This window comes from Peromyscus leucopus, chromosome 8b (genome assembly GCF_004664715.2).
Source record: "Peromyscus leucopus breed LL Stock chromosome 8b, UCI_PerLeu_2.1, whole genome shotgun sequence".
Taxonomy (NCBI): Eukaryota; Metazoa; Chordata; class Mammalia; order Rodentia; family Cricetidae; genus Peromyscus; species Peromyscus leucopus.
In genome coordinates, this window is record NC_051086.1 from 64,401,475 (window position 1) to 64,426,502 (window position 25,028).

The 25,028-nt window shown below is 47.1% G+C and overlaps 1 protein-coding gene across 3 annotated transcripts in view; it reads right to left on the bottom strand.

The window, feature by feature from the left end:
- Asic2 (acid sensing ion channel subunit 2) overlaps positions 1-25,028 on the bottom strand; it is a 1,079,215-nt gene that overhangs the window by 5,987 nt on the left and 1,048,200 nt on the right. For all 3 annotated transcript variants that reach the window (XM_028867013.2, XM_028867012.2, XM_028867014.2), the window contains exons 4-7: positions 10,609-10,759; positions 8,095-8,151; positions 6,132-6,285; positions 1,695-1,786 (exon numbers count right to left, since the gene is read on the bottom strand). In XM_028867013.2, the coding sequence (XP_028722846.1) occupies positions 1,695-1,786; positions 6,132-6,285; positions 8,095-8,151; positions 10,609-10,759 (454 nt within the window). The remainder of the gene's footprint in view (positions 1-1,694; positions 1,787-6,131; positions 6,286-8,094; positions 8,152-10,608; positions 10,760-25,028) is intronic.

Genomic DNA, 25,028 nt, shown 5'->3' on the forward strand with positions numbered 1-25,028 from the left:
GGGGAAAGAGCAGACCTTCCAGGGGTGAGTGAGGGGCATGACCTGTGCTCTGTGTCTCAGGGCCTTTAACCACAATAACCTCCATGGAGGCCCGAGTGACAGCTGCCTCCACAGAGCAGGCATTGAACAAAGGCTTTGTCCCTCTCCTCCTAGATGAAGCACAGAATGCTCCCAGGGCTCTGGTCATACCAGATGGGGCAGGAGTCCTGGCACAGTGACTATGTAGGTGCCACAGACGGCTACTGGTGGCTGAGCTAACGGCCACGGTGAACTAGGTATGATGGTTCATCTCCATCGTCCACGTGACTACATTGGAGACAATGGAGTGGGGTGGACAACTCTAAATATGGGAGTGGCCGTCCCATGGGCTGGGGGCTTGGAGATGGAAAAGGGAAAAAGGAAAAAGGAGAAAGGAAAGAGTCTGCTGCTCCTTCTCTCCTCCCCTCCCCTCCCCCTCCCTCCCTTGTTCCCCTCCCTCCCTTGCTCCCCTCCCTCCCTCCTTCCATTGCTCCCCTCCCTCCCTCCCTCCTTCCCTTGCTCCCCTCCTTCTCTCCCTCCTTCCATTGCTCCCTTCCCTCCCTCCCTCCCTCCCTCCCTTGCTCCCCTCCCTCCCTCCCTCCCTCCCTCCCCTCTCTCCCTCCCTCCCTCCCTTCCTCCCTCCCTCCCTCCCAGCTGTTTTCTGGCCGCCATGATGTTAACTACTCTGCTTTATCACCCTGTTCCCGCCACACTGGACTGCAAACCCTGGAATCGTGAGCCAACACAAGCCCCCATCCTTCTCAAGCTGTTTTGCTCAGGCGTCTTCACGGTGATGAAGAGTCAGAGGACACGGTGGGAGGAGATAGGAAGCCTGGCTTACAGAAACACGGGGTGCAGCTCAGGGAAGCCCCCTCCCTGCCCATGTCCTCACAGCTGACCTTCAGAAGTCCTTGGATTCAAAGCCTGCTCTTCCTTCTACACTTTCAGGTGGAAGCTGCCCCTCTCAGGATGCTACTATGACTCCGTTCAGTCTCAGGGACAACAGCCATTACCACTGTGTCCTTTCTTTAGAGTGGGCAGGAGGGAGCACAAGTTCAAGGGTTAGTTCCCTTGACCAGAATGTGAGTGTCCAGATGGGCTAGGGCCAGGCTTGAGCTTAATTCCTTGGGTACACCATGTTCCATCAGGACCAGGGCAGCCAGTGGGAACCTGTGTGGGAGTGGCAGCCAGGTTGGTGGCCATTTGGAGGGATCAGCTCTTCTTCCCTGTTTGAGAAAGGGCTCTGGGTCCAGGGGACAACACTCAGCTTCTCAGTGCATTGTTGTCCCAGCTCCACCGGGGACTCTGATAGTTTGGATGCCTGGGGACCAGCCAAGCTGGACATTCTCTCCTTCCACGCTTCTGCTAGCGTTCAGGCCCTGGGACGCCCACTCCAACCTAGAGACAGGCTATGGAATCCAAGAGGGCAGGCCTGTAGACGTCCTGCGAGACCTCTGTATTCACTCCTCACCGCATGGAGGAGACGGAGGCCTTAGGCTGAGGATTGAATTGGACCCCTAGCCTCTACTCAGCAAGCACGGAGAGAGTAACTAGTACATTAACAAGTTTGCCTCCTTGGGAGGCTTCTATGTCTGTCTGCCTGCCTCCCGCCCACCTCCCCACCCCCATCCCTCCCCAGAGATGTGGAAATTTATGTGATAGACATTCCAACTCACCAAGTAAGGCAGCGACTTCATACGCCTTCTTCTGTTCAATTGTCTCGTAATTGAGCGCTTCAAAAAATATATCCAGGACAAGAATGTTCTCTCTGCAGAGGGAAAATTAAACACCACACACGGTTAGAACCCTCAGCATTTACGGGACGGCTAATGCAGCTTTCCTGTGGATGGATAGAGAAAGGGAGGCCTAGGGAGCTGCCCAAAAGACACGAACTCCAGAGCCAGAGGCTCCTGTCATCTGTGTCCCTGTTTGTCCTTACATCTCTTGGCAGCCTTTCTGGGAGTCCAGCCCGCACCCAGGTCCTTGAGTCTTCTGGGGCCTGCTTGGTTGTTAGCATGCAAACGAGCCCAGCAATCTCCTGATTAGGCTGGCCTCAGATTGGGTGCTTGCCCCAGCCGAACATCTAAATGGTTATGACCCACTCCTGAGAGTCCCCATTTTCTCCTGAGACCCCGAACAAGCCTCTCGAGGTGGGAGGCCCTGACCTGGCATTGTTCAGTCAGTTGCCAGAGCTGGGGAGGACTGGAGGGAGCGGGAGCGGGCCCATGGCTGGCTGCGGGGATTCCTGGCAGAAGCCCGGCACTCCTTCTGTGACTTTCCTGCAGGCAGGTGTGTTAACGAGACACATCTTGGCAGTGAAACTCATCCCTACTTGCAGAATGCCTGCTAAGCAGCAGGGCCTGGTGTTTCCTACACTAGTCTCCTTCTGTGGGGCTTGACATGCCCTCCATGCCCCTTGTTTTAACCTGTTGAGCAGAAGTCATCTCAGGAAGGGGCCTGGCGACTGTCCTGGAATGGGAGAGTGGCTGGGAGAGAAGGAAGCAAGTGCCTTCCACACCGTGGAACTTTACAGCAATGAACAGGCTCCCTTTTTCTCCCATCTGGCTTCCTCCCTGACTGCCGCCTGGAGGGTCTTTCTGAAACTGTTATGTTGATTCAAATTAAAGAAGACCACGATTCAGTTTCTCAGTCATACCAACGACATCACAGATGCTCCACAGCCATGCAGGCATGGCCAGTGGTTACCACATTGGGCGCCACAGTTGTAGAATCTATCATTCCAGAATGTTCTATTGGGGAGCAGAGTTCAAGAACACAAATTCGACACAGGCTATTATTTTGTCATTCCTCTTGGTTGTCTGCCCGAACTAGGTAGTAAGACCTAACCTAGGTAAAGACATCACACATATTTTGGTAACAGGGCATAGAGAATCAGGCAGGAACTGAGCTGGAAGCTTCCTCCCTGCCTGCCAGCGTTCAAGGTGTTACGCAGGTGCTGAGGTAGAAAAGTCATCAGTGGTCTTACCCAGCTGTGACCCCTGTGAGATACAATACTAACCAGCCGGGGAAGATATTCCCACTGGTGCAAGATGGCATGAAGGTTATAAGGGTAACTAACTGCTTTCTGATTGCATTTGAGGTCTGTTCCACGAGAGAGAATCTCTTTTCACTACTGTAAACCTTCTCAAGAGCCCACGGCTGGGGAGATCATAACTGCCTCCGCCCCCCCTCACCCCCAGCGGGGTGGGGGCAGGGATCATCTAGTACTTTTGTTTTGCTAAGTGGACATGTGTCAAACTGCCTTCTAAGTACTTACATTTTTAACCCTAGATGATTGCAGCTCTCAGCACTTGGTTAGAGGAGGTTCTGTTTGCAGTGAGCAATGCTAACACCAAGACTCATAATGGGTTGAAGTGCAGAGAATAAGTGATTGTTTTTTTTGTTTGTTTGTTGTTTATTTGGTATTTTGTTTTTAGGTTTTTTTTTTTAACTGAAACCTGACCTGGAACTCATTTTGTAGACCAGGCTGGCCTCAAACTTGCAGAGATTCACCTGCCTCTGCCTCCCAAGTGCTGGGATTAAAGGCATGTGCCACCACTGCCCGGCCGAGAATAAGTGATTGTTAAGGGCTAATCTCTAAATGGAACACCTATACCAACCTCTCCACTCCCCACCCCGCAAGGCTTGGGGAACACCATGGAAAAGAAGGGAGAGAGAAGGGAAGAGCCGGAGGATAGGGAGGAGTACAGTGAAACGCTGTCCTCTGGACGTGCCGCGGCCATCCATTGCGCCCGTGGACTCAGCCGCTAAGGTTACCTGAAGAAGACCTGTACAAGACAGGGCCCATCAGCATTCCTGCAGGGATGGGGGAGGGGCTCATGAGGCCTCACCCAGTGGTTGCTAAGTGAGAAGTAGTTTTCTTCAGTGGTAGAGCCGCTGGTAACTTGCCTGTACTTCAGTAAATAACCCCACCCATGCTCATGCAAGCAAGCCCAACAGGACACACAAATACTCCCCCAAACAACAACAAGACACACAACAGTGAGGAGGAGGTCTTTGGGAAAGAAGAAGAGATTCTGTAGGAGTGGGAGGGGGATTGAAAGAGTGTAACAGCACGTGAAAATGACCACAATACATCACATATATTATGAGATCATCAAAATAACTTAATAAATAAGTAGAATACAAATTTGATGAGCTGGGCATGGTGACATAGACCTATAATCCTAGCACACGGGAGTTGAGGCAGGAGGATCATGAATTTGAGGCCAGCCCTCCAACAATAGTGAGACCCTATTTCAAATAAAAATAATAAAAGGCAAATTTGAGCTTGTCATCGACCTTCTAAACGGTCAGCTGCTCCCTAGTCTAACACGAGGTCCCTTCCCCTGAACCTCACCCCCGCTCACCCTTAGCTCATCCTGTGGGACCTGTGACATGTCCATCTTTCCCTGAGTCTCTGATGTTCCCTGTGCCAACTCTGCCCTAAGTCCCCCACTGGGACACACTCTCCTGTTCATTTACCCCATGTAAAGGGATTTTTTTTGCCCCCCAGATCTGAGCCAGAAGGATCAGTGGTACTTGAGCAAAGAATAAGAAGAAGTTCCTGCCATTTGGGGAGCTTCCCACTATGGCCACTGTACAGGGCGGCAATAAAGACGGACTCAGACTGGAAAGGAAAGTTAGAACATGGGGAGGGGCTGTCTGGTCTCTGAAGAGACCAGATCCCAAAGCCCGAAGACATCAGGCTATGTCCTGCTGCCCTGCATCTCTCCGTCTGTGCTGTGGCTGACAGGTATTTATTTATATAAAGTTCCTTCCAGCCCCCCACACCTACAAAAGTCAGCTAACCCTCCTGTTTGGGGAATTCATCTGAAGGCTTTTTTTTCTGGGTCCCTCCCCACCAACCTCTGCCACCCACCCCTTTCACCATGGCTCTATCTTTTTTTTTTAATGATTAATTTATTTTTATTTCATGTACATTGGTTTGCCTATATGAGGGTATTGGATCCCTTGGAACTGGTGTTAGAGACAGTTGTGAGCTACCAGGTGGGTGCTGGGAATTGAACCCAGGTCCTCTGGAAGATCAGCCAGTGCTCTTAACCACTGAGCCATCTCTCCAGCCCCATGGCTCTATCTTTACCTCTCTTACTTTTTCGGTTGTTCCTGTCAATGTTAGTGCCTTTCCAGGCTTTAAAGGGAGGCTCCTCTTTCCCTTCAAGGTTCCGGCCCATGGGTTTTGACATCCTGTTGTTTCTTTCTAATAATTTCCCACTTCATGGCCTCATCGTGCTCTTGGATCTTTCTGCTGATACATCTAGTTATTTTTCTTCTTCTTTTAATATTTCTCTCCCTCCCTCCCCGCCTCTCTCTCTCTCTCTCTCTCTCTCTCTCTCTCTCTCTCTCTCTCTCTCTGTGTGTGTGTGTGTGTGTGTGTGTGTGTGACAGCAGAAGCCAGAAGAGGGCATCAGATCCATTGGAGCTGGAGTTCCAGACATTTCTGAGCTGCCCGGCTTTCTGAGCTGCCCGGCATGGGTGCTGGAATCCGAACAGCTCTCCCAGCTGCTGAGCCATCTCTCCATGCCCACCCCTCTTAAACCTAATTCTTGACGGATAGTTGTGTCAGCTTCTTTCCTGAATGGAACCGCTTAGTTAACAGCAAGTCACACGCTGAAGCAGCATTGTAAAGGAAAACACCACAGTGCCTGGGGAGGAGAATAATCTAACCTTCTAAGACAATGCTATTTAAATGGAGACAGATACCTCAAGGAACCAGCTAGGCAGAGTGGCAGGAAAAGTGTTTCCAGAAGAGGGAACAGAAGGCTCAAGACCCACCAGGAGAATTACATGTTCTTTAGAAAGCTCAAGCTTTCCCTGAACCTTACCTGGTGCAAACTACAGTCAACTACGGTTATCCCTTAGTGTCTGCATATCTCAATTATAACCAACATTGTCCCAGACGTCATTGCCCTATGTGGCATTAAATCCTGCACTTATCTCCCCAGGAGGCTGCAAGCTCTTTGTGGCTTTGTCTTCTGAGCTTGGCACACAGCAGGTGCTCAATTAATGTTTGCTAAATTGAGCTAACTGCTTGCCTTTTTGCCTCTTTCTGCATGCCCCCTCCCCATGCTCTCCCTTCCCACTTAACTTACGAGATATATTTTTCAGATTTGTTAAATTTCTTCTCCAGGTACTTGGCTGACGTCTTGCTGGGGATCTTCACCATGGAGAGCTCTTTGTTGTAGCGGGTCAGGTTGCAGGGTGTCCTGCAGAGACAGTAATTGCTGTCCTTTTCTGCCAGGAGGCCTGGAGGAGAGAGGAGAGGGTCTCAGGCAGGCCTGGGTGGGGGCGAGGATCTCTGGTCCAGCATACCCAGATTCTAGGCATTAAGAGAGCAAGCTGGGCCCCAGGAAACTGGGCTAGGAAATTGCTAAGATGGGATTGTGTGTGTGTGTGTGTGGGGGGGGGGCTTTAAAGTGTTGATCCATTGCCACTTTTAGGGAGACAGTTCCACGGGGAGGCCTGGCCCCTCCCATTCCCGGGACTTTCTCCTGTGACTAGCATCAGAGTTCTGACCTACAAAGTGGGCCACCATGGAAGTTAACATGGAGAACACGGTGCTTGGAGCTCAGGGTTTCATGTTCTTCTTGCTGGTTCTCTTCATAACCAATGCCATGCCCTCTGCCTACTGAGAGGCCACACAGGGAAAGATCCTTGAACCCTTTTCCTGGAGCGACCTAAACCCTTCCCTCCACCCCCCCCCCCAACACCCAGAACACAGCTCTCCCTTTCCCCTCCAACCAGACCAGGTGGTTAAGGCACTGCTGCCCTCTGACAGGCTCTATTTTTAACCAGACTTTAGCCAGGGCCTTGAGAGCGGCTTCTCCACTGCTCAGCCCCGCTTTGGAAAGAAGCTTGCTAAAGGCAGCGCAGAGAGAATTCCCACCTTGATCACCCTGGCCCTCCCCTAGGAAGAATCCCAGCCCTGTGAGTAGCAACACTCTCCTCCTGACATCTCCGCTGTCTTGACCCTTCACGGTGCTTGCAGGCGATGAATCCCTGACTGCCCGCTACATGCTGAGAAGAATCCCCTTGTCCCCCTGTTGCAGTCACCTTGATGCTTCATCGCAAGGGTCCACAAGTGTTCTTAACCATTAGCAAGGAAAACTATTCCTTCAGCCCCTCCCTCCCTCCTCCCCTCCCTTCCTCCCTCCTCCCCTCCCTTCCTCCCTCCTTCTTTTGTTCTCCCTCACCCTTATGTCTCTCTCACTCAGTTTTGTTATCTTTATTCCAAAGAAAGACTCTGCATGTATTGTAAACCCTGCCCCCCGCCCCCCTTCTCAGGCCATCTCCCGCAGGACTCCAGCTTTGCCCTCACTTAGCGCTACCAAGTGCAGCTGCTGGAGGACCTGGAGTGCGCTGTGTTTTCGGTTCTGTCTGCCTTTTCCTGGGACTGGAGCGAGGGGAGGGAGGGGAGGTAGGCACACGGCAGGACAGCTGCTGAGCTCCCCCGGCCCCTGCCTCTGTGCTCCTCCTCCCCCCCTGTTTCCCAGCTGGGGAGCCAGCAGTTATTTTAGACCTCAAATGCCCTGGAGGCTGTGAGGGGAGGAGGGTGGGGGGAAAGTGGGGAGCGGGCAGCGGTGGCATAGTGGGGCTCGGAATGGCATGTGTTTGCACACCTGGGATGGGAGAGGACCTCCCCTCTCCGCCACTTCCTCTCCCTTGGGCTCAGAGCATGGGTGGGAAGGACATGCCGCTTTCGGATGAACTTGGTCCTCCCGTGTGGCTTCACCAGCCTCCTTCAGGTGACCCAGTGGCCCCTCGGCCACTCTCTCTCCATCTCTGCCCTCTCCCTGTGTCCTCCACTCCCTGTGAATCTACTTCTCCATCACCACCTCTGTGTCTCCTCTCCCTCAGGCCCCTGGCGGCCCTCATCCACCTGTATGGTTCCCTCTTCTCCTCTCTTCCAGCTTCCTGCAGCCACCCCATCGTGCAGGGCTTCTTTGTGCTCATCCCTTCCCTGCTCCGTTTTCCACGGCTGACTTCTGTGTCCCTATCAGATGACCCCACAATCACCACGTCTCACCTCCCACCCCCTCTGTCCCCAGTACTGACCGAGGGCAGGCTCTGCACACTCCTTGTGCTGCTCAGGGGTGCAGAAAGGAGCATCTCCTGCAGGGAAAGAAAGCAAAGAGAGAAACAGCGTTAAGCACACAGGAGCTATGCATGCCAGCGGCACCTCACTGGCCCAGGCAGTGAGTGATTCCCAGCACCCACAGGGATAAGCTGTCTCCAGAGGACAGTTTGGGGTGCCACTGTGCAGTGTCCTCAGAACTGGAGGTGACTTCTGATTTGCTGTGAGGAGGAGACTGTGAGACCTGCCTGGCCCTCTTCTGGTGGCTCACAATGGTGGATGGTGGGGTAACTTGTCTGGAAGACTGGGGACAAAACAAGGTGAGGGTGGGCTGAGAAGGAGGTTCCTTCTAGGCCAGGCCCCATGCGGTCTCCTTGAACCCTTGTGTTAGGCTTCCAAGTAGAAAAACATGGGGCTCAGCATGGAGCCTTCCAGACAGTGAGCTCCTGGTGGTAAGGTGGGGTTGGCAGAGGGGTCTGTGCCATCCGGAGACTGCTGCTTCTCAGCACACCACACTGCTATGGGCAGCCTGGGGTGGCTCTGTGCCTCCTCACAGCCCTGCCCATCACCTCATGCAGCTGAGACGTCATAGGTAATGTCACGGCTGGAATGACTGCAACCTCACTCTATCTGCTTGCCCCTGGCTCAGGTTTCATGAAGAAAGCTCATGGCTGGGGGTTCAGTCTGGGCATCAGGCAAGCTGATGCTAGTCTTCCTAGTCTTTCTGAAATCTCTCTGTAGAACACTAAGATCTCTTTTTTGTTGTTGTTGCTGATTGTTTTATTTTCTCCTCTTTTCTTTTTCTCCTCATGAAATGCTTAAAGCCAAGATCCACCAGAAATGTCCTTTTTGAACCGTTTTCCCCCAAGTCCTTTTTACAGCATCGAAGAACGGGTACATTTCCCTTTTCCAATAATAACACGTTAAGTGATGTGGTTTCCACTTTGCCCTATCTTCCAGGAAGCTCATAGGCAATTTTCATGTCATTATTTAAAGCAACACACATTTCTCCTCTTGTACTTTGTAGGTCTGCAGTCAGTCACAGGCATCATTAGTGTTGGGAGAGTTATGTTCTTTTCTGGAGGATCTACACCAGTGATTCTCAACCTTCCTAATGCTGCAAACTTTTTAATTCAGTTCCTCATGTTGGGGTGACCCCCAACTGTAAAATTATTTCTTGCCACATTGTAACTGTAATTTACTTTGGTTATGAATCATAATGTAAATATCTGATATGCAGGATATCTGATATGTGACCCCCCAAAGGGATCACAATCTAAAGCTGAGAACCTGATCTAGGGGGACATCTACTGCCTTTGTAGTTTCTACAAGCCCCTCTCTGAGTCTTCCCTCAGAGCTGCCTCTGACGTCAGCCATGGGAGTGATGTTGTTTTCAAGGTCCAGAGTAGCTTGATTGGGCCCACTCCTACATCTTTCCCCCCTAATGTCAGTGGCCTCAAAAGTATTGGCAAAGTCTCTCTGGACAGAGGCAGTTTTAAAGATCAACGATTCCAGTCTTGGATGACTAAGATCATTACTGATCACGAATGAAATAATTCAGAATTCAGCCACGAGGAGACTCACTTGAGAGCTGTCATCAACAAAAACAACAGGTGATGGCCTAAGTCTCCACCAGAAGGATTGTGTTAAATCAGCTTAAATAATGTAGGAGGTAAGCACAGAAGAGCAAATATCAAAAGGGACAGCATTGCTGTAAGCACATAGTAGGTCATTAGTAGATATGACTTGCTCCTATCTCCTTGTGCACTAATATAACCACCACTGACTTTTGTTTTTAGAGCATCTTTACATCTTTTTTCTTTTCTTTCTCTTTAAGATAATGAAAGTAAAAACAGAGAGGGTTAGTAACATGGGCCAGCCACACAGTGAATGAAGAAGCCTGAAATAGAAGCTAAGATCCATGCCCACAGTCCCAGTTGCCCGTCCTTGCTACCACTGTCCTGCCCAAACCAGCTCCCACTCCACAGTCCTGCCTCTGACATGCTGACTGCCTCTAATGAGATGGCAACAAGCGTTATTAGGCTGACAATGGAAATGTCTGCACAGGCACATTTATTTGCTCACTAATAGACTTTTGCCACACTTGAAAGAGAGCTAGACATTTGGATGCAAGAAGGGAAACATCTGGGTGAAAGCCACAGACATCTGGATGTTCAAACAGGCACATTATCAGGATGTGTGGATCACGAGCATCCCATTATCTGGACATTGAACTCAGGAGGCAAGAGGAACAGACAACTGGCAAGCATATGGAGCATGGAGATGGAGGTGATGCACACATCTGGGCACCCCTGCATACCAACCAGAATGCTGCTCTGATTGATGGATGGACAGAAAGAATATTTCCACCTGCCCCTTGGTTGTCAGGTACCACAGTCTCCCTAGAACAACATTCCTTTGCATCCTCCAGGAGTGGGTGAGCTGTTTCCGGTCGGGGTGGGAACCCCAAAGGTCCTGGGGGCTCTGACACCCACCTGGCATGTGGACCATACGGCAGTTGCAGTTCTCCACAATGTAGCGGGTCTCACAGTCAATCCGACAGGCGGTGATGCTGTAAACAGGAAAGAAGTCGAGCCCCATCTCGGAGGACCGACACTCCCCCCATGGTGGGGGCAGATACGTGAGCTGGAAGACAAACAAGAAGGAGGATACAATCATCCCTGGCAGAGGATGCTCGCTCGGTTTCCATGGACTCAGTGGCACAGTGGTCTGCCTGTTCAACGGGCAAATAAGCAATGGAGTATCTTCAGCAACCTAAACCCCACTGGCCTTTGTGGACCTTCACCATCTGGATACCATATGAGTTTTCCCACCTTATCTATTTATTTATTTATTTATTTATTTATTTATTTATTTATTTATCCATTCATTCATTCATTCAGCCAATTTTCATGGAATTTTGCTCTCATTAGTCTTTTTATTTAAAGATTTCATTTTTTTTTGGGTCCATGTATGTGCCTATGAGTATGAACACATATGCATGCATAGGCCTGGTAGAGGCCAGAAAAAAGCATTGGATCCCCTGGAGCTGGGGTTCCAAGTGGTTGTAAGTCACCATGTGAGTACTGGGAAGTGAACTGGGGTGGTCTACAAGAACAACAAATGCTCTTAATGACTGAGCCATTGCTCCAGCCCTGTCCTTGGAGTCTATTCTCCAAGCTGTGTCTTTCCACATCAGTGTCAACTAGTGGTACCTGGAATGACCCATCTAAATTCTACCTTGTTGGCTGGGAAGACTGGGGCCCCAGACACAGACCTGGAGGATAAGTCACAGAAGAGGACAGGGTGAAGTGACTGCAGGCTACAGCCACTGTTATTTATGGTCCTGATCATGCTGTGGATGACACCCCAGGATGGACAATGTCACTCCTACTCTCAGAGGTCCAGTAACCATAGATTTTCGAATATCTATTGTACTTGCTTGAGAGGGATGCGGAGGGTGATAGATGAGAGAGTTAATGGTCCTGGGAACTTTCTAGGCTATTGCTACTAAGTTAAGCAAACTCTTTACACCCAGTTTTCCTTTTAAAATGGAAGAAAAAGAAAAACAATAAAATGTGCACATTTGGGGTCAGGGAGATGGCTCCCTGGATATAATGCTTGCCACACGAGTGTAAGGACCTGAGTTCAGATCCTTAGACTTTCCTGTGGAAAGCCGTCATGGTGGCAGGCAGCACACATCCGAGCGCTACCATCATGAGAAGTGGAGACAACAGGGCTCCTTGAAGCCTGAAGGTCAGCTAGCATGGCGTACACAGTGGAGAGGACAAGAGACCTCATCTCAAACAAAGTGGAGCTTTGAACTCTGATCCTCCACACTCAATATGGTATATGTACACACACCCCCAAATCCTCTTTTTTTTTTCTTTTTCTTTTTTGGTCTTTTTATGTTTGAGAAAGGGTCTCACTATGTAGCTCTGACTATCCTGGAACTCACTCTATAGAGCAGGCTGGCCTTGAACTCGCAGAGATCTGCCAGCCTCTGCCTCCCGAGTGCTGGAATTAAAGGCACCTGGTCACACCACAAATCCTAAGTGCACAGTTTGAGTTCTGTCAAATGTGTATCGTCTACCTGTGTAAACATTGCATCAGCGAAGACATGTGAAGACATTTTTTTTTAAAGATTTATTTATTTATTATGTATCCAGAATGCATGACTGCAGGGCAGAAGAGGGCACCAGATCTCATTACAGGTGGTTATGTGGTTGCTGGGAATTGAACTCAGGACCTTTGGAGGAGTAGTTAGTGCTCTTAACCTCTGAGCCATCTCTCCAGCCCTGTGAAGACATTTTTATCCCTATAGAAAATGAATTCATATCCCAGCGCCCTCCCGGGCAACCACGCTCATGAATTCTGTTACACTGTCTGTCTAGTCTCTTTTCAAACTTAGATAATTGACAGTTTGCCCTATGTATTTTTTTTTTTTTTGCCAGCCCCTTTCACTCAAAATGATGGTTTTGTGGTGTTCCACATGGGGGCGCACCTGGAGTTCATTCCTTTTTTTCTGCTGAGTCATTCTTTAACATAGGAACACTCCTGGCTTGTTTATCCATTCACCTAATGGTGGGCGTTGGGATTGGTTCTATATTTTGATAATTATGAAGAAGACCCCTGAGTATTTGTTTTTTGTTGTTTTTTTTTTTTTTAAAGATTATTTATTTATTATGTATACAGAGGAGGGCGTCAGATCTCATTACAGATGGTTGTGAGCCACCATGTGGTTGCTGGGAATTGAACTCAGGACCTCTGGAAGAGCAGTCGGTGCTCTTAACCTTTGAGCCATCTCTCCAGCCCGAATATTTGTTGATTAATTTATAGGCAAGGTCTTGTATAGTACAGGAGGGTCTCAAACTTGTTGTGTAGCCAAGGACCTCCGGATGGTCCTACCTCCATCTCCCAAGTGCTAGGTCACAGGCACGTGTGACCATACCTAGCAGAGCGTGGTGGTTTGAATGGGCATGGCCCCTATAGAGTGTTTGAATGCTTGGCCCGTAGGGAGTGGCACCATTAGAAGGTGTGACCTTGTTGGAGGTCAGAGGGCAACTTGCAGGAGGAGTTGGTTCTATATCCCAGGTGGGATCTGGGGATCAAACTCAGGTTGTCAGGCTTGGTGGCTGGTACTCTAACCAGCTGAGGCATCTCCCCAACCCTCCGCTGTTTTATTTCCAGGAGGAGTGAATGACAGTTGTACTCTCTCCACATCCATGCTAGCTCTTGTCTCTTTGTTGGTTTTAGCCATTTTTGTCGGGGTTCAACTGTAGCACCTTGGTGTTTCTGCTTGTAGTTCCCTGATGACTGATGATTTTTGAGCATAACTTCGTGTTTTTTCAGTTATTCATATATTGATTTTTCTGTGACATATGTTAGAGTCTTTTGCCCTTAAAGAAATCCTGCTTGTTTTTTTTTTGTCTTTATTACTGAGATATAAGAATTCTCTGGAAGAATGGTCTGAATTTAAGGTCTGAGATAATGTGAAGCATACATCTTTCCTCTATAGTCTGGGTCTTATTATGTCTTAGTGGTGTCTATTTTTTCCTACTTTAAAAACCAGCTTTAAGAAATACATAATTTACATGATAAAATACATCAAATTTAATGCATAACTGAATGCATTAATTTTTTTAGATTCATTTATTACATGTGTGTGAATGTTTTGCTCATATATATGTACAATGTGAGTACCTGGTGCTCTCAGAGGCCAGAAGAGGGCATCAGATCCTCTGGCACTAGAGTTTCAGGTGGCTGTGAGCTACCACATGCGCGCTTGGAACCAAAGTCCAGAAGAGCAGCAAGTGTTCTTCACTGCTGTGCCATCTCTCCAGCATTTTGAGTTTTTTTTTTTAAGAAAATGCATATCCTTGTGATAATCACTACAGTTAGGACATAGAACACATCTAATCTCAATAGCTCCCCACTTACGATCAGATCACCCCACCCCCTTTTCCAACCCTCAGGCAACCATCCATCTGCTTCTGTCCTTATTTTATAAATGAGTTTCATGTGCTCTAGGATCACATAGAAATAGAATAACAGAGTATGGATTCCTTTGTGGCTGGCAGCCTTTTTTTAGCAAAATGTTTTTGACGTCTATTCATACTCTTGAGTGTATCAATAGCTTATTCTTTTTGATAGCTTGAATTTTATTTCTTTGCTTATAGTTTTCATTTTTGCCCACTGTTTTGCTTAAAAATTTCAATGTGATGTTGGAAAAAAATCCCAGTGGAGATGGGTATTTTCTGGCTTCGTTTCTGATCTTTGAAGGAAAGAGCTCTTTATTTCTCCATTAATTATCTTCAATATACATTTTTACAGGCTGCCTTTGTTGTATTGAAGAAATTCTATCCTATTTCTAGTTTGCTAGAAAAAATCATTTTTTCTGTTTTTATTTTGTTAATTAAAAATTTTAAAATTGCATGTATGTGTGTGTCTCTGTGAGCATCAGGTGCATGCAGGAGCATTGAGACACCAACAGAGGACCGCCCCTCCCCCAGTAACAACAGAGGGAGCTGGAGTTACAGGCAATTATGAACTGGAGTTACAGGAAATTATGTGGGGTCTGGAACCCAAACTTGGGTCCTTAGCAAAAGCAGCAAGCACTCTTAAACACGAAGGCATCAATTTTTATTTCTTTAAAGAAAATCATCAATAGATACTATGCTTTGATAAGGATGTTTCCTGGTTCTAGAAAGATGATCACATGATTTCCCTTCTTTATCTGGCTAGTACAGTGAATGGTGTTGACTGATCTCCAGATGTGGAACCCATCTGCAGTCCCAGGACAAGTCCTACTTGCTCATGACTGACTATCTTCTTTAGATTCTGCCATGTCTAATTTGCAAACATTTTCAAAAGAAGTTTTGCATCTGTATTTAAGAAGGATATTGCATTTATTTTTCTTATAACATAATTTTGGTTTCTTTTGTACAATTTTGGTTAGCCTAGGTGAGTCTTGGGCAAACTATGTGACTCAAAATGATCTCTACCCCAGGATCACCCCCCACCCCCCGCCCAGCCTTCGGAGTGGTAGGATTAGAGGCTTCTGAGTAGTAGGATTAGAGGCTTGAGCCACCATGTGTGGCTCTAAAATATCCTTTTAAGTGTTGGTATTGGGATTCTGTTAATTTTATAAAGAGTTGTGAGATGTTCCCTTTGTCTCTGTTTTCTGAGTTTGTCTAGACATAGTATCATTTTTCACTTAGATGCTTGATTGAATTTACAAGTGAGGCCATCTGGACCTGGTGTTTATGTGTACGCATGCAGATATTTTAAATTATAAATTCAATTCCTTTAATAGAAGCAGAGATATCAAGATTTTCTATTTCTTCTTGCACTAATTTTGGTGACTTCTGTTTTAGAAAATACAGTATTTTTGTTGATTCTTTGAGGATTTCATACACACATACAATGTATTTTGATCTTGTTCACCCCTTACTCCTCCTTTAACTCCTCCCACACCCCCCATCTCCCCTCTCTTTGGTAACTTGTGGGTTTTTTTTTCTCCCAAGGAATGTGTTCACTTTGTCTAAATTTTTGAGTCATTACATTTGTACATCACATTCTTCTGTCACTTCAAAATGCCTGTTGAAGCTGTTGTGATGTCCCCTCCACGCAGATGTTGGTGATTTGTGTTTTCTCTCACTTGCCTGGTTCTTGACTCCTGATTTAGTTATACTTTGGTCAGAAAACATACCCCTTGCGGTTTCATTGCTTCAAGACATATTGAGATTTGTGGTGTACCTTGATGAATAAATGCTCCATAGACATCCCTAAGTATTTACATTCTGTAATTCTTAGTTATTATTTAATTCCGTCTTAGTAGGATTTCTCTTGCTGTGATAAAACACCATAACCAAGAGCAGCTTGGCACAAGTGTGTGTGTGTGTGTGTGTGTGTGTGTGTGTGTCTGTAATTCCAGCTTACAACTCTCAGGTCACACTCCATCACTGACAGAAGTAAAGGCAGGAACCTGGAGGCAGGTGCTGATGCAGAGGCCATAGAGGGGCACTGCTTACTGGCTTGCTCCTCGTGGCTCGCTCAGCCTACTTTCTTATAGAACCCAGGACCAGCCTAAGGGTAGCACGATCCCCAGTGAGCTGGTCCCCTCCCACATCAATCATTAGTCAAGTCAGTAACCCACCGACTTGCCTACAGGCCAGTCTATGGAGGTAATTCCTCAATTAAAAGTCCCACTTCCCAGACAGGTCTATGCTTATGTCAAAAGTGTCAAAAACTAACCAGCACAATTTCATAAAAGGCAGTCAAGTTAAGCTATTTGATAGTGTTGCTCAAATCTTTGATACCTTTAATAATGTTTTTGCTTACTTGTGGTTTGGACTTGAAATATCCCCTATATGTCCATGTGTTCAATGTTTGGGCCCTAGCTCGAAGTGCTCCTTTGGAAGTACCTAGAGCTTCAGGAAGTGGGGCTAAGCTCTAGGAAGTGAGGCTAAGCTCTAGGAAGTGGGGCTAAGCTTTAGGAAGTGAGGCTAAGCTCTAGGAAGTGGGGCTAAGCTTTAGGAAGTGGGGCTAAGCTCTAGGAAGTAGGGCTAAACTTTAGGAAGTGGGCTAAGCTCTAGGAAGTAGGGTCCTAGAGATGTCCCTTTGAAGATGTACCTGATTCCTGGTCCCTTCACGGCCGTGAAGTTCTGATCAGGTGCATGGGCCAAACCGTCTCAAACCGTGGGCTAAAAGAACTTCTCCCAACTTGAAGCAGTCTCTCTCTGGCAGGCTGGTGACAGCTAGGCACGAGTTACTAATACACTCATGACTGAGGAAAGAATGCTGAAACTTTTAACTGCGTAGTTCGTCAGTTTCTCACCTGGTCAATTTTTATCTGTGTATTTTTGAAACTTATTAGATGCCTTTCTATTTAGGACTATTACATTTTGATGAGTTGATCTTGCTACCATTGTGAAATAATCACCTTCATCACATGTAACATCCTTGTCTTGGGGGTTTATGTGCTAGACGTGGCAGCTTCCGAATGCTACTGTTCATATTTCTCAGTCCTTTCCATCCCTGTCTCATTCATTCTTTCACTCTGTCAGGGCCTTTATGTGCTAAGGCATGTTGCATGTTGCTATTCAGTCTACCTAAAATCTTTGCCTTTTAATTGGGCATTGAAAAATCTTTGAGATTTTATTTTTATTTTATGTGTATGAGTATTTGCTTGAATATATGTTTGTATACCTCATGTCCATGGAGGTCAGAAGAGGGTATCAGATCCAGGGGAACTGGAGTTATAGACGATTATGAGGCATCATGTGGGTGCTGGGAGTTGAACTCAGGTCCGCTGGACCAGTGCTCTTAACCACCAAGCCACCTCTCCCTTACTAGGGAATTTGTGATCTATTTACACTTAGTACAATCCTTGATATGCAGTTACCATCTTGCTCTGTATTTCCTGCTTGTCTCCATTACTGTATCTTATTTTCTTCTCTTTCCTGGCTCCTTTTGCATTCCCTGTTGGATTTTGATTTATATCACTTTGTACTGTTATTTTTAATTGTTGCTCCAGGATTTAACACTATCCATCTTTATTTTATCACAATCTACCCTGAATTAATGTTGTTGCATCACATGCAAGTCTGTTTACATATTTTAACTTTTATTCTGTGGCTCCTACTACTTCTACATATACTAAAATGACTTACTGTGGAATACTGTTCAGACTATTTTTGCCTGAGTAGCCCACTAACTTTTAAAACAGTTGATGAGAAGGAAACATATACTTTTTATTTACCATATTTATACTATTTTCATTATTCATCATTTTCCCCTCTAGATCATACTTTTCCATTTGATGTCATTTTCCTTTGGTTTGAAATCCTTTTCAACATTGCTTGCAGAGTGGCTTTCCCGTGGCAAACTTCCTCGGTTTTCGTCTGTCTATACAATGTCTTAGTTTTATTCTTTCTCAAGACTGTTCCGGCTGTGTATGCCATTATAGCTGGGTTAGCTCTCTCTTTGAGCATTTCAAAGATGCTCCTTTTCCCTCTCCTGTTCCCCACTGTTTCTGATGAGAACCACTTACGATTCTCCATATAGATTATTCATTCTGTGTCTCCCTCCCCCGATTTAAGATTGATTCGCTATCTTTGATTATGTAGGATTTTTGGCAATATCTTGCTTTAGTGTGATTTTCTTTGTATTTTTATTGCTTGGGTTACTGAAGATCATCGATCTGTGAAATGATGCTTTTGAACAAATTTAGAAAAATACGAATCAATATTTCTTTAATTATTTTCCTTCTTATTCTTTCCTCTCTGGAATGCCAATTTTATATATGTCGTGATCTCTCTATATATAGGTGGTATGGACTCAATATATTGTCACTGGAGCCCTGTTTATTTTTTTTTCAGTAATTTTTTTTCTTTTTGTATTCCATTTGAACACTATCTGGTGTGTGTGGTGGGGGTGTGGGTGTGCCTGTGTTCGTGAGTAAGTGTATGTGGCAGCCAGAGGTTTACAGTGGGTGTCTTTCTCAACTACTCTCCACCTTATTTTTGGGCAACAGTCTCTCGCAGGACCTGAAGCTCACAGATTAGGGTAGGCTGGCTGTCCCACAAACTCCAGGGATCCACCTGTCTCTCCCTCCCCAGTGCTGAGATTGCTTTGCTATACTGGCTTTTTTTTTTTTTCTTCGAGACAGGGTTTCTCAGTGTAGCTTTGTGCCTTTCCTGGAGCTCACTTGGTAGCCCAGGCTGGCCTCGAACTCACAGAGATCCGCCTGGCTCTGCCTCCCGAGTGCTGGGATTAAATGCGTGCGCCACCACCACTCGGCTATACTGGCTTTTTACATGGGTGTTAGGGGTTCAAACTCATGTCCTCCTGCTTGCACAGGAAACACCGAGCCATATCCCGAGCTCCCAGCCCTCAAATCATTTCTCTTAACGTGTCTTCAAGTGTGATGTTTCTTTTTCTGTCTCATATCCAGTCTTCTATTGATCTCACTCAATGATGTATAAATGTCAGATACTGCATTTATCAGTTCTAAAATATCCATTTAAAAAAAAATTCCAAGGCTTGCCTTAAAAAAAAAAATCTGTCATTATTTACACCCTTTTCTGCAATTACTTAACAGGTTTAATATTATTCCTATAAACTTACTCCCTTCTAACACTGAGGTTAGATGTAGATCTGTTTGTTTCTGAAGATCTTTCATGTTTTCTCCGTTGTTTTTTTTTTTTTTTTTTTTTTTTTTTTGGTTTTTTGAGACAGGGTTTCTCTGTGTAGTTTTGGTGCATGTCCTGGATCTCGTTCTGTAGATCAGGCTGGCCTCGAACTCACAGAGATCCGCCTGCCTCTGCCTCCTGAGTGCTGGGATTAAAGGCGTGCACCACCACTGCCCAGCTCATGTTTTCTCTCTTACTTCGTGGGTCTAGCCATTTTTGTTTGTAATATAGGCATTGTGGGTAGATCTCTGTAGAGACTTTGGGTAGATTATCTTCCTCTGTTCAGTGGTGTTCTAGACGGCAGTTAAATTTATGGAGAACCGCTTTGGTTTTGTGGCTGGCAGGGTGGATATAGTTTGGTTTTGCTGGTGATCCTGTGATAGGATCTCATGCCCAAGGATGACACTTCTGGGGCGTCAGTGGGAAGCGTAAGCTGTTGATAGGGTCATTTCTCCCATGAAGTGGCAGCTGCTGAAATGACTCTTTCAGCTCTTGTTTCCTTCCCAGGCTTCTTACTCTCTATCCATTCACATTATGTTACAGATTGAGCCTAGGATTTGAGGAACACTTATGTAAGAATCTGGAGCTGCCTCTCTGAGTCCCTTCTTTTCCAGAATCTCCCTTCCTGTTTCCAGCCTTTTTGGCAACCCTGAATTCTGGTTACTGGCTCATTAATTCAATGCTTGCTGATCTCTAATTGGACTCCAGCCTCAATATTCTTTCAGAACTCTGAAGTGTCCATGTGGGAGAGGTCAGGTAAATAAGCCTGTGTTTCACCAAGTGTGACTTCAAGGTCTGTATACTCTCCAGCTGCTGGCTGCCTTCCTTTCTCTGTAGCACAGCTGAATTCTGACTATAAAATCTAGTATCTAGAGTTTGTGAGAGCTATTTCCAGGAGGGCTGGACTGTTATTAGCTGCTCAGCACTACTGGGAACATAAAGTCTCTATGCTTATTTAATTTAATATTCACAGGCCTCTCTTGATGCAGGCATTCCTATTTTTATTTTATTTGTGGAAAATTAAGTTTCGGAAAAGGTTAAATACACTGTATAGGATTATACACCAGCGAAGGCTGGAGCCAGCAGGTGGTTCCAGGAATTTCTGGTTCCACCATTGTGCCTGTCACTGCCTCACACTCCCCTGTCTACAAAGGATCAACTGGAAAGAACCAGAAGCGGTCCACAAGGACTTCTCAGTACTCCTCCCTTCTCGCCTGTTTTCCTCTTTGGCGTCTGTGAACAGCCTCACTTCCACACAAGCTTCCTGTTGGACCTGGAGAAGTCGCTGCTCCCCTTTGGACCCAGTTTCCATAGGAGGAGAATGTTTGAGGGTCAATTACCCCTAAACAGAAGGCTGATATTCCAGGATTTAGGATGCATTGTGTAGCCACGCTGCTCAGTGTCAGCTTCCAAAAGCAAGAAACTGGATTTGGGAAGGATGCGTCAAGTCCTTTTGCAGGGTCTGGGGCTTCAAAATGATGTAAGCTAATTTTGTGGTGATAGGGCATAATTTTCTTTCTCTTTTTGATTCTCTCTCTGTCTTCCTCTGTCTCTGTGTGTATATGCATGTGTGTGCCTATTTGTGGTATTGTATATAGGCTGTGTGTGTGACTACATATGTGAGTGTGCATGTGCATGTGTACAAGTGCATGCAGAAACCGCAAGACAGCCTCAGGTGTGGTTCCTCAGGAACCATCTGACTTGTTTTTTGAGACAGGGTCTTCTCACTGGGACCTATGGCTCATGATTCTTCTAGGCTTGCTGGTGAGCGAGCTCTAAGGCTTGTCTTGTCTCTGCCTGCCAGAGTGGGAATTACCGGAGTCTACCACAGTGGCTGGCATTTTTAAAAATGTAAGTTCTGAGGATTGAATTCAGGTCCTCATGTTTGCATGGCAACCACGTAACTGACGGGGCTAGCTCCCCAACCCCTGAATTACTTTCCTTCTACTAAGATTTGTCATCCATGCTGGGTGGTGGTGCATGCCTTTGATCCTAGCACTCGGGAGGATCTCTGTGAGTTTGAGTCCAGCCTGATCTACAGAGTGAGTTCCAGGACAGCCAGGACTACACAGAGAAACCCTGTCTCGAAAAACCAACCAAACAACCAACCAAACAAACAAAAAACCGAAGAAGAACAACAACAACAAAATGTGTCATCAATAAGGGGGAAGTAGGTGTAGTCTGATAGAGCTCGTTCATAAGCTAAACTTCCCTGGAGGTCACAGAATTCCCTGCTTTTCCTTCCTGGAGGTCCTGATGCAGGACCCTGACTCCTCTGCCATGGCTGCCTCATCCTTTGCCTCATCAGCACCGCTGAAGCCTCACACGGTGGCGGCGGGGAACGATAGTGTACACAGCCACAACTCTTGCTTACCAACGAGTGTCTGGAAGTGGGTTGGAGTATTTGTTTATCCCAGGCAAGTAGAGCCTCAAGGGACCCTGAAGCACTGTCTTCAAATATCTGAAGGACTGTCTCAGGGAAGAAGAATTAGATTTGCTTTCTGGCATCCCAAGGGAAAGATAGACACAGGAATAGTTGTCATGAGGGAGGCAGAGATGAAGATCACATTTCTTGACGTTGGAGGCACCGTGGTGGCATGTTAAATGCATTAACTTATTTAATTCCAAAGAAGGATTTGTTCTCAACATAAAGAGAACTTTCTAATCCACCAGTATGACTCGATAATGAAATTATCCTTATACTCTTGGGAGTGAATCCGCATTGGCTGGGATCGGAGGAGAGAGATTCAAGTATTGGCTGTGCAACTGAATGAGATAATCTCTAAAGTCTCTTCAATCCACGTCTAATTACAGGCCCCAAATCTGTTGTAACCTAGAATGACAGACCGTGGAATGACCCGAGCGTTACTTTGAACTCCACCATTTCATGGGCGAGTGTGGCTTCCTGTGTTCTACGGCATCTTCGGCTGTACCCCTCGGCCCCAGCTATCAGTCTCCTCATCTGACTTAATAAGATAGCCCCAGTGCTGCACAGCCATGGCTAGGTGTCCATCAGCATCACCTTCTGGTTCCTAGTACAGTCCTTCACGTATTCCCCCCTCCTTACCCTCCACCCTGTCTCTTCCTTTCAGTAGGTCTCAGGTGTCCTGGGCTGGCTTCAGACTTACTACTAGACTAAGGATGACCTTGAGAATCGGATCCTTCTGCCTCCACTTCCCAGTGGAGTGCTAGGATTTGCACCACCAGACCAGTTTTATGTGGTGCTGGGGATTGAATCCAGGACTTTATATGTGCAGGACAAGCACTTCACTAATCATGCTGTTATCTCCAGCCTTATCTCTGGTTTTCCTTTTCCTTCATCAAACCATCAAATCTGTTCTCTTTACCATTCAGCTTTGTGGGCCAGAGAAGCTCTGCCATTTCCGGCTAGGGGTTGGGGAGATGGTTCAGTGGGTGACTGCTTTGCAAACACAAGGACTTGAGTTTAAATCTCACATAGATAGCTGAGTGTGGTTGTGTGTTGTGTGCCTGTAACTCCAGCACTAGGGGCTTAGGACAGGTAGATCCTGGAAGCTCGCTGGCTGGCCAGCTTAGATGAAGACCCTCCTTCATACATACACACACACACACACACACACACACACACACACACACACACACACACACACACACCCCTACTTCATAATGCAAGTTAAAAGATCCCTAGCTTGATCTTGGGGTCTGGATCTAGGAGAGAAAGCTAGAATAGTGACTGCTAGAGCTCATGATGTGTAACAAAGTGGGCAGGATGGATGAGCCAGTTCAGGGAGAGAGGAGAGACACCAGGATTGAGTCTTGAGCCTTGCATTCACCGACAACACTGTGCCATGGAACTGGTGGCTTCTATAATTGTTTAAATTTATGGACCAAACAAAGAACTGAGAACTCTCCGCTGCTTGCCTGTTCATTGCTTCAGGGTATTGAGGCATCTTTCCACAGGCTTTTCATTTTATATAGAGTACCTGATGGTTGCTCCTCCTCTGCCTGGGGGCATCCCTATGTTGTTCCTCAACCTCTGAAGGTTTCAGACTGTCCCAGACTCGAGGTCTGAGACTCACCAGCAGGTGGCGCTACAGCCCGGGGTGCTCTTTGGAGAGGATCAAGCTTGTATCCTAGGCCACGGTCAATCTCCCTGTCCCTGTCCCTGCTGTGTCTGCAGCCCACTGTCTGAGGCTCTAAGTTAGATGGAGATGCTGAGAGGATGGTGAACGGACTGAGGAATGCATGCCTTCTGCTCCTGGAAGGCTAACAGGGCACGGGAGAAGAGGAAAGAAGAGAGAGACAGGGAGGCCCACCTGGCCCACCTGATGGCCACCAAATACCCACCTGAGCCTTGTATCAGCCCCTTAACTTCCTGCTTCAGGGAGTGGACACATTGCTGCCTTGAATGCTATCCCTCTCTGTCCTGGAAAACACACCCAGGGTCCTGGCCAAGGCTAAGCCCTTCGTTTTGTTCTAGCTCAGCTTCCTCTTTTTCCTCACACTGTGGAGGTCCTGGCCTTGTTAAAAGTCTATACTCTGTGGTCTAGACTAAGCTGGATTTGATGCTCACACTGGACCCACTGAGTTGGGGGAACTTGAACTCACGGCTGGGCCCCTCTGACATCCTTTTCTGTATGAGCTTGGATCTTGAAGTATTACCTACCTCAGAGGGATGCTGTTTGTGTGACCTTGATAAGTACATGTATGGGTAGCCTGGCTGTGACCATCAGCGTCTGCTCCACACCCTGATGGTACTCTTTGCTGCGAGCAAAGAACTGGGCAGGAGGAACTCAAGGGAGGAAGGGCTTGTCCCAGCTCACAGGGTTAGAGGGTTACAGTCCCTCATGGCAGGGAAGACACAGTAGAATGGCTTTGAGGTGGCAGGAGCTGGAGGCAGCTGTTTGTTATCGCACGATGCCAAGCAGGAGGCAGAAAGCAGACAGAAGAAGGGCCAAGCTGTACCCTTCAAGCCATACTCCCCAGTCAGTGGTCTATGTCCAAAAGCTAGGTCCCAAAGGCTCCAGAACCTCCCTAAACACCACCACCAGCTGGAGACCTAGTGTTAAACACATGAGCCTGTGGGGGAGAATTCCACACTCAAACCAACAAAGACCTTGTATAAAACCCAGCCCTTGCTTAAACTCTGCAGAAATCCCACTCACACAAGATGATGGACCGCGCGGGAAGATGTCCGAGGGAGTTGGAGTAGGCTTTTTCTCTTGCCTTTTCACCTTGCCCCATCTTGCCCCAATCACTCTCTTCTCTTCTCCTTGCCTCCTCCTCAGGTGCTTTCCTGCTTTCTTCAGGAGCAGAACCAGGCTGTTCTTAGGCAGTGTCGTCCTCCTCTGAAGTCTTGGCATATGGCCACATCCTTTCTCAGAGTCTCACCTCACCACGGTATTTTCCCCGGGAAAGGCAGCTCTCTCCTGAAGAGGAGTTCTTCAGCAGGATGTTACGATTTTTCTGCCTTGTTGCATAACAAAATGGAACATCCCCAAGAGTGTCTGATGCATAATGGATGTTGAAGAAGTCAAAGCTACAGTCCCCATGGCGGTCCTTATTGCCATCCCGTGTCCTTGACTCCGGGGTGGGCTCATGGGACACAGACAGTGGCACTGATAGCCCACCTGGCCATGTCCTTCTATCAATAAATCAGAAATGCATTTTGGGGCTTGCCTTGTGAGGACCCAAGTTTGATGACTAGAACTCATGTTAAAAAAGCTGAGTATGGTAGCACA